Raw genomic sequence first — 14564 nt, 5'->3', positions numbered from 1 at the left:
CAGCGCCCACATCCCTTCCCAGGCTGAGTGCCCCACTCCCTCGGGCTCCCTCCCTGCGGTACAGACCTCCAGGGGCCTCCGAGTCCCCATCGGCCTTCCACCCCTGACCCCCGATAGTCTACAACCCTTGCAGCCCCTCCTCCCTCCCTTCCCAGAAACCATGGGGGTTCCCCAAAATGCGTCAGCTGCTCCCTTGACCTGGAATACCCTTTCTTCCCTCCTCCTCCTCACCAATCTCGGCCATCGCCTCCTCCTGGAAGTCCCTGGGCTATGAGAAGGAGCTGGGCCTTGCTCATCGCTGTGGCCCCATGCCTGGCACAGGGCTTGACACCAAGAAGGATCTTAGTAGATGAATGAATGAATGCATGATGGATGAATGGTTGGACAGGGAACTATTTCAGGTCCTATTGGCCCATTATCCATCCCAGCTCCAGGGGTCTGGTGCAGGCGTCAGCTCTGCACTAATTTGTCACTGGATCATGCTGAGACCCCTCCTTATTTGTCAAAGCAGCAGCTGGATGTGGCGAAATGATCTCACCACAGCACAGTCACCAGTGCAGACGCCTGGGTTCCGATCCTGCCCTGCCTCTCGCTAGCTGTGTGACCTCAGGTGAGCTTCTTCACCTTGCTGAGCCTTGGTTGTCTCAGCTATGAAATGCCGTAGAGCATCAGTGCCTGTCTCACAGAGCTGTCTAAAGATGTATCACGATGACACCTGGAAAGCTGGACCCATGGAAAGCGGTGGGTACACGTTAGCCATAATTAGATCTGGTGTCCTTGTTCTGCGTCTGCAGGGACGTGACACATTTGTGCACACACAGCTACGATGCATGGCGGAGCAGGCGCTGGGAGAGCCCAAGACTGAGGTCGGAGGTTCCTTGTGGCATCAAGGACAGGGGCGACCAGAAACTACCTGGCCCAGTCACAACCCCCAATTACCCCAAAAACCGGGGCTGTGCATCCACGCCACACGTTGGTGCAGGCTGCGACACACAGGCATACTGTTTCGAGTACACTCCCCGTGACCTCCATTGTGTCCGATGTGACAGAAGGGCTGGAGGGAGCCAGGGGTCTTGGGGTAATTCCATCACAGTGACTGAGCTTTCTGAGACCCACCGGAAAACACACCCACACACACAAACACACTCCCCCGGGGAAAATGGGCTGTAAATGAGGTCACAGACCACAACGTGGAAGGTTCCAGGAAGCCCAGAGGGAAAGGGCTGGCTCTCGGGCTCCTGGGACCCTGTCCCTAAGGGCCTGGATAAGATGGCCTCATTTGAGCAGAGAGGGTTTAGGAATCTAGGTGATCCCTGCATCCAGCACCCGCTGCACGGGGGAAGCCAAGCCCCAGATGGGCTGAGGGACCACCCAAGGCCACACAGCAATGTGGGGGAGAGCCAGGAACCAAACCCAGGACTCTGGCTCCCCGGCTGTACTCTTCCCCCACACTGTGATACATTTCTGGAAACACCCCAGTTCTACTTTCCAAAATGAGTCAGGGGCATCTCTACCTCCAGGGGCCAAAAATACTCCCAGGGACCCCTGTCAAGGATGCTGACATCTTTCCGAGGTGACTGAAAGCAGAACTGACCCTTCCTGAAACTGATAATAACGATACCACTTTACATTCGGTCAGAATTCTCGGAGACCTTCCAAAGCCGGGTTCTCATCCTGTTCTCTCTGCAACCCTGTGAAATGGGTCCAGGCCCATGTGACCGGTGGGTGATGCCACCAAGGCCCAAGGGGGTCGAGCGATTTGCCCAGGGTCACACGGACAATGCTGGTTCCAACCCTCGGGCTGCTGACCCCAAGCCCAGAACCTTCCTTCCTGCCCCAGGGCAGAGTTTGACCTTCCGTCCTGGGGACTCGCACACCTGGGCAGTCTTAGCAACGACTCCCATCCCCAAAGGCAAAGTTTTTCATTTTTAGTTTCTTTGCTGTAAAAGCAACAATACAAGTTCACTTACGAAATTCAGAAAAATGTAGAAAAGTCAAAATAAGGAAGAAAAATCACCACCCACAGCCCCGCCACCCAGGGAAATCATTGTTAAAGTTTGATGTATTTCCTTCCATAGTTTTTTTGTTTTGAAGCTTTTAAAAAAAAAAAAAAAAAAACATGGCTGAGATCATACTGTATATTGAAAGAAAGAAAAGAAAAGGAAAGAAAAAAAAACCAACGGTGGTATCCTGCCTTTAGGACTCACCATTATATCACGAGCACTTTTCCGGTGATTTCCCTCTCCATAATCTCATTTTTCTTTCCTCCTCTCTGAACCTCATTTTAATTGGCTGCCTCGTATTTTGTCGAGTGGAAGTTCCATGGTTTATTTAGCCATTCCCTCATTGTTGGGCATCTCAGTTATTTCCAGTTTTTTGACGTTATAAATAATATATTTGGATGGGTATCTTTGTACGGAAAACTTCCCTTTTTTCCATATTTAGGGATATCTCCTTGGCTGGAGTGGAATTACTGGGTTGGCGAGTCATGTTTCTGGCACACTCAGTCACACTGCTCCCCGCAGGACCCGAGCCCCACCCATGCTACAGATGAGCGAAGAGAGGCCCCCAGAGGCCCCGAGAGGCCACGAGGCCGGAGCACGACAGGTGCCCCTGCTGCATGCCGAGCCCGGCTCGGGTGCAGGCCCTGCAGACACAGGACAGACAACCCTCTGCCCTCAAGAAGTTTCCACCCTCAAGGCATGAAGGGGAGGAGCAAACAGGAAGAAGGGCAGAGGGTTCTCACCCAATGTTCATTTGGTTATATGCTAATCAGGTGGTCATTTGCATATCAGGGTCCCTGCAGGAGGGCAGAGGGTGACGGGTGACATCTGGCAGCAACCAGGGCCCAGGCCAGCCGGCAGCCGGGTCTTGGGCCCCTGACCTGCGCCTTGTCCGGCTCCTTGGACTGTGCTTCCCGCACTCCTGGAGCCGCAGGCCTTTGGTGATGTGAGCCAGGTGGAAGGGAACCCCGAGGCAAAGGGACAAAGAAGTGAAGTCACTCGGCCAAGGTCCCAGAGCCACTGTGACAGACAGACAGACGTGGGATTGACCCGGGCAGTCACGCTTCTGGGGGAGGGGAGGCTGTCAGGCACGGAAGGGGCCTCAGAGCAGCACAGATCCAAGAAGCAGCCCTGAGGAAAAGGGCCTGGGGGCTGTGACTTCAAAGGCGGGTTGGACATTTCCTGTTTCCTTGAACATGCTGTTCTGTCTGCCCAGAATGCCCTCTCTGCCTTCCTTTGCCTGCTAACTCTTCCTCTCACTCCGCTGAGATGCCGTCTCCTCCAGGAAGCCCTCCCTGACTGCAGCCTGGGTCCCAGCAGAGGAGCCGGAGTTTGGGTGCAAAGAAGGGCAGGAGCAGTGGCAACATCCGCATTCCCACAGCACCCCTCATCACCACTGCCGTGAGACAGCCGGATCCCCCGCCCACCCCTCAGCTCCGTGGGGTCAGGAGGAAAAGGGAGAGTGGGGCAGTGGTTGCGGCCGGTGGCCCAGAGCAGTCCAGGGCACACACCCCAGCTCGACCTCTCACAGGCTGGGTGGCCTCTCTGTGCCTCGGTTTTCTCACCTCTGAAACAGACTGTAATGGAGTACTTCCTTCCATCCCAGCTGGGTGGGCCTGGCACGGACACCCCTGGAAGTGTTCACCCTGTTATTAGGAACGAATGGGGAGGACAGGGCCTGCTCACCATGGTGTCTGCTGTGTCCCTCTTGCCTAGAACCTAGAAAATCCGAATTCTGACACACATCACCTCTCCCTCTAACTCAAGCATGTGAAATGGCCGTTTCTGCCCGAAGCGGACAGGCAGCTGCGGTCCCATTCGGTGTGCCCTAACTCGCGCCCAGCAGGGCATGCGCGCTTCACGTGGGGACCGTGACCTTGCCCCCTCCTTGCAGCAGTCAGGGCAGCCCCATTTTACAGGCCCGACCCCGAGGCCCAGAGCGGCAGATGATGCCTCAGGCCCACAGAGGGGGCACGACTGCACCCAGGTGTCTCTGCCCCCCGGCCCCTGCTCCTCGCCGTGACACTGTGAGGTTGGGAATCCCTAGGAGCCCTTGCAGATGGTGAAAATCCAGGAACACCCAAACCCATTGGTAACTCGCCACTGCCCAGGGTCCCCACCTGACCCCTCGCTGTGCAAAGCCTCCCCAGAACTTCCAGAACCCTCAGACCTCCTTGCGAGCCAGTAGCTAGCTGGTACCCCCTGTTCCAAGTAGGGGACCTCTGGACCTGTCTCAGGGGTCACCTGGTGGGTCAGTGCCCAAGCCACGCTGGGTGTTGCATCTTCTGAATCTCCACCATCCTGGCACAGAGCGGGTGCCCAGTCAGTGATTGAAAGAGGGGGCATGAAACTCTCCCAGCCCCCTGACTCCCTGCCCAGTGCTCAGTCCCCTAGGCCTCACTTCCTGCCCCCACCCATGGCCCCTGGGTGCTGCAGGTGATGCCCCCCCATTTCCCTGGGAGCCAGTGGGTGTGAGGGAGATGGGCAGGGGGTGTAGAACAAGAGGGCTTTGAGGCAACCTTATCTCCGGAGGGAAGTGGAGGCGATAACGTAGCTTCTCACTTTCCCAGCCTGTCCCAGACCAGAGATAACCCTGGGGGAGAAGGAGTGCCCAGAGGCCTGCTAGCAGCAGGGCCATCCACCTGCCCCCCCACCCACCCCCCACCCCCCGGGTCTCCGCCGATCCCCGCTATCGCTATCGCAGGCTCCGGGCAGAAACCCAAGGAGTCGCTCGGAAGAGAGCCCGAGGCAGGTGGATGATAAGCTGGGCCAGGGCTGGTGGGGGTGGGAGGGGCAAGTCTGGAAAATGACCTGTAGGCTACAGTTGCCCTATCCCCATGCCTGGTTCCACCCGCACCTTCCCAGGGAGCCCCTCCTGGCAGCTGTTTGCAGACTCAAGAACTATTCGAAAGCACCCAGTCCAGCCCTCTTGCTGAACAAGGAAGAAACCAAGACCAGAGAGGTTGGGGAGCTTGCCCAAGTCACACAGCATTTTGAAAGCAGAGCGAGGACTTAAATGCAGAACATCTGGCCACTGCAAGTTTCTCTCCAGCACGCCAGACTTCCATCTTCAAGTCTTAGTCAGATATGCTGTGGGGAGAAGCCCCTGTGGAAGGCGGTCAGGGGTGAAGAGTACCAGGTCTAAGTTCTAGAAGGGCAGCAGGGAACAAGGAGGAAGGGCCTTGTGATGTGCAGAAGGAAACCAGGGCTGGGAGCCGGACACCAGGTTTCTGCCCCCAGTTCTGAAACTCAGTCACTGCAACACCTTGACTCGTTCCTTTCTCTGCTCTGAGCCTCAGTTTCCCCATCTGTAAAATGGGGAGACTGGACTACACGGTTCCAACCCATTTTTTTTCCCCCTCCCTGTTTGGGAATATCTTGTCCACTGGGTCATGAGCTTCTCAAGGTCAAGACTTGACTTTTGCAGCCCAGATCCTGGACTGTAATGAAAGGCAATCAGTAAATGAACACGGAAGGAGGAACTGCGGTTTCAGCAGAAGCAGCTATTGGATGAGGGAGGAGGCTGGTGAGAGCACGAGAGGGCAACACTCTTCATAAAAAGCAGCTCTGCCATCCGTTGGGTGCTTGCTATGTGTCCGGTGCCACCCACTTCATCCATCCCACCCTTAGGGGCTAGGGGCTAGAGCTAGAATTATTATCCTCATTTTACAGATGAGAAAACTGAGACCCACTGGAGTTAAGAAATTTGCCTAAGGTCATCAGCTACCCAGTGGGAGGCAGGATTCAAGCCCAGGCATCCAGCTCCTGGATCTCCCCAGCCACCACCTCCAGATCTGAAAGTTCTGGAGACCCCTGGGTTAAGATACCCCTAAAGTCCATCCCTTCCCAGCATCCAGGGAGGCTCCTACAAAGAGGGTGGGAGTGAGTGTGGCTTGAAGTTTCCCCAGGACGTGCGACCCAGGCACTGCCCACCTCCACAGTCCCCAGGACCCTGCAATTCCACCTCCTCTTCCTCAAAACCCCTAACCTCTCGCCTGGCACTCGCAGCTCATCTTAGGCCACAGCGTCTTGGCCTCTCCCAACCCCTCATCCCTTTCACGCCACTGGGCCTTTGCACAGGCTGTTTCTGCTGTCAGGCATGCCCTCCCCCAGCAGAACTGTGCCCCCTTCCCAAGCACTTTGCTCTTCCCCCAGGAGCTGGGGGCCCACCCACTACTCCTTATACCAATAAACAGCAGCCCCCGCCCAGCAGGAGCTTCACAGCAGAGTGGGGGCCCGAGGTCTAGGGTGGGCTCCACCGCTCACCAGCTGGGCAGCCTTGGCAAGTTCTTCAGCCGCTTCGTGCCTCAGTTTAGTTTCCCCCATCTGTAAAATGGAGATCATGGTTTCCACTATAAGAGTGTGCATTATAGGTTAAATGACTTACTTGGTTGAAGGGCTTAGGTCAGGGTCTGGCATCTGCAGACACCACCAGGAGTGGCCGGTGTTGCCGTTGATCTTTGTTGTTTGCAGATTCCGTATCTGTGAATTTGCCCACTTGCCAAAACTTCTTGGTAACCCAGAGTCAATACTTGCAGCGCTTTCACCGTCTTTCACAGACATGTGTGGAGCAGTGAAAATTTTGAGCCACCCGATGCACAGGTTCCCAGCTGATGTCAAACAAGGCACTGGTTGGCCTTATCTCAGCTCTCATATGGCAAACGAGAACTTTTTGCGGTATATTTACTGCCACGCTTTTGCATTTCTGTACTTTTTTTTGGTGATTTCACATAGTCCTGAATTGCTGTCCAGTGTTCTGAGCAAAAGTAGGCTGTGATGTGCCTTCCGGGGAAACACGTGTGTTAGGCAAGCTTCAGGCTTGCATTATGGTGCTTTTGGCCGTGAGTTCAATGTTAGTAAATCAACATTACGTATTAAATAAGGTGTCTTTAAACAGAAACACATAAAACAAGATTATGTATTGATCAGATGACAGAACTGTGAGCAGAGACTCAAAGGAACCTAACTCTGCCTCCCACCAGCCTGGGCAAGGCATTCCCTGAAGGCCCAGAAGCTCCTGGGTTTGGAGCCCCAGAGTGCAGCCTGGGGCAAGCCCAGAACATAGCCCCTCGCCCACTGCCAGCCCCCCAAGGCTGGTGGCAGGAGGCTGGGGATTGAGGGGTCTGGAGCCCGAGCCCTTTGTCTTGACTCAGTGTACCCACTCATGCCACCAAATCTGTTTCTTATAGCACACTAAAGGATTGTTAGATGGGGAAACTGAGGCCCAAAGCAGGAAGTGTCTTACCCAAGGTCACACAGCCAGTCAGGGGCAGCCAGACAGGAATAGGACCCGGGCTCCATTCGTCCAGCCTGCAGACCCCCTTCACCCACCCCTCCACCCCACCCCCAGTTTGGGAATGCATGAGGCCCCTCCTCCCTGGTTCCCATGCCCCAACATGGGGCCCAGAGCTCGCCAGCCCAGTCCCCACCAGCCCTCACAAGCTCCTCTGAACCTCCGTCTCCTCATCTGCTGGTGGGGCTGGGAATAGTACTGCTCTCACGGGGTTGTTGTGAGGGTTAAATGAGCTGCTGCCGTTTGAACGGACATTTCTCCAAAGGAGACAAATGGAAAGATGCTGCACATCATTAGTGAGTAGGGAAATGAGAAGCAACACCACGCTGAGACCCACTGCACGCCCGCCGGGTTGTCTATAATCAGAAATGCAGACACAGGCATCGGCGAGGGTGCGGAGGACGTGGAACCCTCACACATTGCTGGTGGGAATGTAAAACAGGGCAGCCACTTTGGAAAAGTTCCTCAAAAAGTTAAACATAGAGTTACCGTATGACTCAGCAATTCCACTCCTAGAAAAACACTCATGCGAAATGAAAACAGATGCCCACTCAGACACTGCACACAAGTTTTCACAGCAGCGTTATTCATAATAGCCAAAAAGTGGAAATGACCCCCATGGCCATCGACGGATAAACAAAATGTGGTCTATCCGTCCAGGGGAATATAACTCACCCGTGAAAAGGAAGGAACGTGCTGCTCCAGGGTGAAGCTCAAACACGTTCTACACAGGGAAAAATCTAGGCTCAAAAGACCATGCCTTGTCTCATTTCATTTACATGAAATGTCCAGAGCAGGCAACTCTATAGACAGAAGTACATTCGCGGTTCTGTGGGCTGGGGGGAGTGGGACGGGGACCAGCTGCGAATGGATTTGGGGTTTCTTTTGAGGGTGATGAAAATGTTCTAAAATTAAATTGTGGTGATGGTTGCTCAACTCTGTGCATATACTAAAAACCACTGGATGATGATACACTTGAAAGGGAGGGGTGACCTTCATGGTGTGTAATTTATATCTCAGTAAACCTGTTAAAAAACAATGAGACCCTCTGGTCCGGGAGGCCCCCGTGCATAGTTAGGCTCAGGAGCTGGCAGCTGCTATGATGATTATTCTCATTATTTTTATTTTTATCTTTTTTTTGCTCCTCACAACGACCCTGCGAGGTGGACATCTGGCAGATAAGGCAAACAGGCTCAGAGAACGGGGGTGTCCAACACGGGAAGTGATGGAGCCCCAACTCCTCCCCAGCCTTTGGATGCCAGGAGAGTGCTGGGGGCAAGTTTTCCAGGGCAGGCGGCCAGGGGGTGCCATGAGCTGCACTTTCATCATGTTCCAAGTGACAGGCTCGGTAGTCGACTTCGGGGAGCGGGGAAGGCGGGGAGGCGGCTACAAGAGCAACCTGGGCTGTGACCTCTGACCCCCCACCTGTCCCCACTGCAGGTCTGCTTTCCCATCCGTCCAAAGATGTCCATCAATGTTTTTCAAACTGTGTTCCAAGGCACCCTGGGACCAAGAAGCAATTTCAACAATCCTGGAGAGGATGTCCCCAAGGTCCCCCCCCACGACTCCACCTACATCCCTGTCTCCTCCTGGGGCCTGGCCCACCCCTCAGGGCCGGATGTGACTGCTGGATGTAGGTGGGGAAGAGGAAGGCGTGGGGGGTCTTGCGCAGGAATCTACATCCTGGGGACCAGGAGATGGGATCTCCAGGTGCCTGTTGCCCGGCTCCTGGCTCCAGCCAGGGAAGACGCCTCGGCCACTGCCTCCCTGGACACAGACCTGGCTCGGGGCCCAGAGCCCTTCCCGGACGTGATGCCAGCACTTCCGCCTCCCCTCTGGTCAGGGAGACACCCTGGAGCCTCTTGTTCGGGGCCCAGGGCCAAGGCCTGGATTATCCGTGGCCCTGGTGCTGAGTTCCCGACACACCCCAGGTATCCGGCAAGAAGGTGCAGCTGGGCCATGCCAGGAACTACGGTGCAAATGCCCTCAGAGGGGACCCGCCCTTGGGGAGTTCATGAGCCCACATTATGTTTCCATAACTAAGCTCAGCCCATCAAAGAGCCTCCAGTCCAGGACCCTGCAATCTACAGGCTCAGGCAGAATGTAAGTGGGCAACGGGGCGGGGGGCTGTGGCCAAGTGGCACCCCCTTGCCCTGTCCACAGTGGGAGCTGCTATTTGGCTCTGATCAGCCATTGCCAGGCTTTTGATTTTTTTCAAGAGAGGCCAGAAATCTGGGTTTTAATGTGAAATCTCCAGATTTGGGGAAAATTGGGGAAGCAAAACACATCCATGAACAGGATATGACGTGCAGGCCATTATGTCATTGAGGAAGTCGGGGCTAAGTGGAAAAGCAGCATGCAAGGGGCTAATGGCAGGGTCCAGACTCACACCCAGGACCCCCAATTCCAGGCTTGAGGAAGCTCCCATTAGGCCATTCCTAGGCTCAAAAAAAAAAAAATTTTTTAAAATAAATCCACGTAGGACTTCCCAACACAGTAAACCCTATCGTAAGCGATGGACTATAAATAATAGTACCATTATAAAAATGTTAACAAATGTCCCGCACTAACAGGTGTTACCAATAGAGTGGTCTATGGGAACTCTGTATTTTATGCATGACTTCTCTGTAAACCTACAACTTCTCTATTAAAAAAAAAATCCTCCTTCCATCCAGCCTGGTTAAATAAATGATGAAACCCCCTACGCCGCAGTCACAGAAAAGAACGAGGAAGCTCTTTATGAACCAAGATCGCGGTCTCCAAGGTACCAAAGAGCACTCTGCCATTTATGAATGTGTGTGTGTCTGAGGTAGAGAAAACAATATAAATCCATCTCTGTGTGTATCTGCACAGACCGTCTTTGGAAGAACACTCAAGAAACAGGCTGGGGGAAGGGGAATTTTCGCTGCACACACTTTGGCATATTTTGATTGTTAGACCATGGGAACGTCGTACCTCTTCGGCCAGTAAATAGTTCTTTGTTTGTTTGTTTTAATTGTCCCCTCTTCTCTCCTTTCCTTTCATTCTCTGAGCAAGGGAAGCGCAGGTGTCTTGGGGTCTGGGCGCAGGAGGCTGGAGGAGGGGCTCCGCCCCGGGAGGCCCACTGCTTGCCCAAGAGAGGTGTGGTCTCCTGGCCAAGGTCAGGTAGCCAGGGGGCCACTTGCTCCTCCCATAGGCCCTCTCCTTTCTTAGCTGAGGATTCCCGGCCTGGGGTCTGTGAAGGCGGCCCCAGGCCCAAGGCCAAAGTCTTCCTCTCCAGGTTCCTTCCAGCAAGCTAGTGGGGCAGCTCCCGGACCCCCAACCACACCCCCAGGCTCCTGCAGGCCCAGCTGGGCTTCGAGCAGCTGGATCCCTTCCGGGAATGGCTCAACCCCAGGTTCAGAGAACATCTGGGTCCCAGCCAGAGGCACTTCTACCCGCAAACCTCCGGCCCAGCTGTGGGCTACGGCGGCCCTGGTCAGAGCCTGTGTCTGGGAATCCCCAGTGCATCCTGTTCAAGGTGAGATTTGCAGGTGAGAAACCTGCAGAATCCGTGGCTTCCACTTGGACAACACTTGGCATCACTGGTAGGGGATTAGCACCCCGGTGATTCTGCAGATGAAGAGACCAGAAAGGTTAGGCCACTAGCCTAAAGTCACACAGCAAATAGGCAGGAGGATAAACTGATCTGTGATTCAGAGGCGCACAGACCTATTTTGGGTTACACAAGAAATACCCAAATAAGCTCTGGTTGTAAAGGAGTCGCCCTGCACAATGGGTCCCCACTGTCCTCCCCTGCTTGGCTCTTCTCACCAACAATTGTCCCCTCCAGCACATCACAGGATAGGTGTGCATTTGTTGTCTGTCTCCCCATGGGGCAAGGATGACACCTGTTGTTTTCATCACCGTATCCCCAGCACCTTGACCCGTGCCGGGCACGTTTGCTGAATGACTAAATGAAGCTAAGACCTTTCCTGACAGCCCGTAATACAGTCTCTGAACCTGGAATTAGTTAGGGTGGGGAAGGCAGGATAATGGTATGCCCCCTCACCCCACCCCAAAGATTTCTATGGCCTGATCTCCAGAACCTGAGAATGTGTTGTTACGTGGCCAGGGGAAATTAAGGTTGCAGAAAGAATTAAGGTTACTAATCAGCTGACTTTGTCCTGGATGATCCAGTGGGCCCACTGGAATCACAGGGTCCTTTAAATGGGGAAGAAGAAGGTGGAATAGTTAGTGAGATTCAAAGAGGGAGATTTGCAGATGCCATGATCTGAAGATGGAAGCAGGGACACAAGCCAAATCATGCAGGTGGCCTCTAGAAACTGGAAAAAGCAAGGAACGGATTCTCCCCTCAAGCTCCAGGTGGAAGGCAGTCCTGCCGAACCCTAATCCAGTGGGGCCTGTTTTGCACTTCTCACCTCCAGAACTGTAGGTTAAGTTAGTCTGTGGCAATTTGTTACAGCAGCTGTAGGAAACTGATACCATTAGCATGGGCCCTTCCAGAATAGTCTTTCTCTGAATTTACATTAAAAAAAAAACACAAAGAAAACTATGTGTGTTCTAAGTCCTTTACATATCTTAACTCATTAACTCATTCAATCCTGACAACCACTCTAGGGCTCTGCCTGCTTTACTGAGGCCTGGGCTGAGTGATTTCTTCATGCCTGTGAAAATAACAGTAGAAAAAAGGGTCACAACAGCTGCAGTCTACCACACACTTCAACTGCCCCAGGCCCTCCACCCACAACATCTCATTCCATCCACATGGCTACCTCGGGAGCAATCGCCTTCACAGAGGAAGAAACTGAGGCTGTGAGGGTCTTGGCACTAAAGCCCATGTTCCCAACCCAGCCTCCAGGCACCCGGTGGGCATCGCTGGTCCAGAAGGGTGTTCCAGTGATCTGTTGTGTAACAAACAACCCCATAACTAGGTGGCTTGAAAACAACAGCCATCATTTATTTTGCTCACAAATGTGCAATTTGAGTGGGGCTCAGCAGGGAAGGCTGGGGCAACGCAGCTGGCAGCTAAACCACCCCAGTTTGTTCTGCATGGGCTGAGAGCCAGGATCTCTTTTCCTGTCCACATGGGCCTCTCCGAATGGCCACAGGGCCCTTGAGCTTCCTCGCAGCATGGCGGCCAGCTTCCCAAAGCAAGCGGCTGGGAGCTGGGAAGCAGCAGCTGCCAGTTTCTGACAGCCTGTGTCCAGAACCTGATACAGTACCATAGCCACCCTACTGGTGGCAGCCACAGAGCCCAGATTCAGGGAAAGGGACTTTGAGCCCACATCTCAAAAAGAGGAGTGGCGAATAATTGGGGGCCGTGTTTTAAAACTGCCAGCATGAGGATGGAGGTGGCCCCAAGACAGGCAACCACTGGCCAGCCGGGAGCCCCTGCCCCACCCAGGCCCCAGAACTCCAGCCAGGGCCAGCAGGGCAGTCTCAGAGCAGGCCTGCTCTTTCCATCATATTTCCTTTCGGGCCATGCACAAAGAAGCCATTCTGTATGACAACCGAGGCCTGGCACCTCAGCTAGAAATGGGCAGCCCTGGGGGGCAGAGGAGCCAGGCGTTCAGGCCAGGCAAGCACCCCACCCCACCCAGAGGCCCCCAGGGTCCCAGGTCTCCAGTCCCATCTCCTCTGCTTTCTCCTCGCCCACTCCAGGTGGGGCAGAAACCCAGGCAGGGATTAGGGTGGTCACTCTCCTGGCTTCCCAGGTAAGAGACTGGTATAGATGTCCTTACGAAGTCCTCCTCCCCCTCCTCCTAAAATGTTCATGATTCTGGAGTTGGGGGTATCCAAGACTATGAAATCCAGAAGTCCATATCTCCATGCTCCTCTGCCTCTTAAGATTTTAGGTCTCTGTTCCAGTTTGCTAATGCTGTCGTTATGCAAAACATCAGAAACGGATTGGCTTTTATAAAGGAGGGTTATTTGGTTACAAAGTTACAGTCTTAAGGCCATAAAAGTGTCCAAGCTAAGGCATCAACAATAGGGTACCTCCACTGGAGGATGGCCAATGGCATCTGGAACACCTCTGTTGTCTGGGAAGGCATGTGGCTGGCATCTTCTTCCTTTGCTCCCAGGTTGTGTTTCAAAATGGCTTTCTCCAAAATGTCTCTTTTAGCTGCAGCTGTCTCCAAAATGTCACTCTCAGTTGCTCCTGGGGCATTCTGTCCTCTCTTAGCTGCAGCTTTTCTGAAGTCCTTCTGTTTGTGAGCCCCTTTAGAAGACTCCAGTGGACTAATCAAGGCCCATGCTGAATGGGCAGGGCCACGTCTCCATGGAAACATTCAATCAGAGGTCACACCCTAACCAAAGGTGTCACTCACAGTTGGGTGGGTCACATCTCCAAGGAAACAACCTAACCAATAGGTGTCAACCTAATCAACACTAATACGTCTGCCCCCACAAGACTGCATCAAGGATAATAGCATTTTGGGGGACTTAATACATCCAAACTGGCACAGTCTCTAACACGATTTGACTCAATCTGATACCACCAATCACGTTGCAAACAGGATTACCCTTTGGCTCAGCAATTCTCCAACCAGGGCATCTCTCCTCCAGAAAGGGCCGAGTGTGTGCACGAAGAGACGTGCAGAGGTGTCCATCGCAGCTTTGCCTATAAGCGAGAGAAGCTGGAAACTATCTCCACTTCCTACGATAAGGGGCTGGTTAAATAAGGGATGGCAGAGCCCAGGAGGGACCATCTCCAGCCGCTAGAAAGGATGAAGTTTTCTCTGTAATACAAACAGGGAGCAGTCTCCGGGGCACATGGTGAGGTGGGAAACCCAAAGTGGGTGGGAGCCATTTACAGAGCACTATGCAAGGTATGTGCCTAGTTAAGTTCTAAAAGCAAAGCCTCTAAATACAGATGTATGTGGGAACGTGGAGGATTCCTAAAAGGATGCACAGCAGATGGTGAGGGCTGAGGAAATGGGGTGAGGAGGTGTTCCAGTTTGCTAGTGCCGCCGTTTGCACAACACCAGAAATGGATTGGCTTTTATAAAGGGGGTATATTTGGTTATAGAATTATGGTCTTAAGGCCATAAAGTGTCCAACAACAAGGTAGCTTCACTGAAGGATGGCCACTGGAGTCCAGAAAACCTCTGTTAGCTGGGAAGTCACATGGCTGGCATCCGCTTGCTCCCAAGTTGCGTTTCAAGATGGCATTCTCCAAAGTGTTGCTCTTAGAGAATTTTGTCCTTTCTTAGCTGCAGCTGCTCTTCATCACCCTCAGTTGCTCCCAGCTGCTCCATATCTGGGCCTATGTGGCTCTTTTTAAG

At 53.6% G+C, this 14564-nt stretch overlaps 1 protein-coding gene across 1 annotated transcript; it reads left to right on the top strand.

Moving 5' to 3' along the window:
- The first annotated feature begins 664 nt into the window (after positions 1–664).
- On the top strand, positions 665–9954 carry LOC119541633. The gene is made up of 2 exons (XM_037845706.1): positions 665–741; positions 8737–9954. Exons 1-2 carry the CDS (start codon positions 709–711, stop codon positions 9337–9339), a joined length of 636 nt encoding a protein of 211 aa, XP_037701634.1. The 5' UTR covers positions 665–708; the 3' UTR covers positions 9340–9954.
- Positions 9955–14564: the final 4610 nt, after the last annotated feature.

This window comes from Choloepus didactylus, chromosome 8 (assembly GCF_015220235.1).
Source record: "Choloepus didactylus isolate mChoDid1 chromosome 8, mChoDid1.pri, whole genome shotgun sequence".
In the NCBI taxonomy this organism is placed as follows: domain Eukaryota; kingdom Metazoa; phylum Chordata; class Mammalia; order Pilosa; family Megalonychidae; genus Choloepus; species Choloepus didactylus.
Note: the sequence above shows the minus strand (reverse complement) of the source record. Positions and strands in the feature narration are given on the sequence as shown.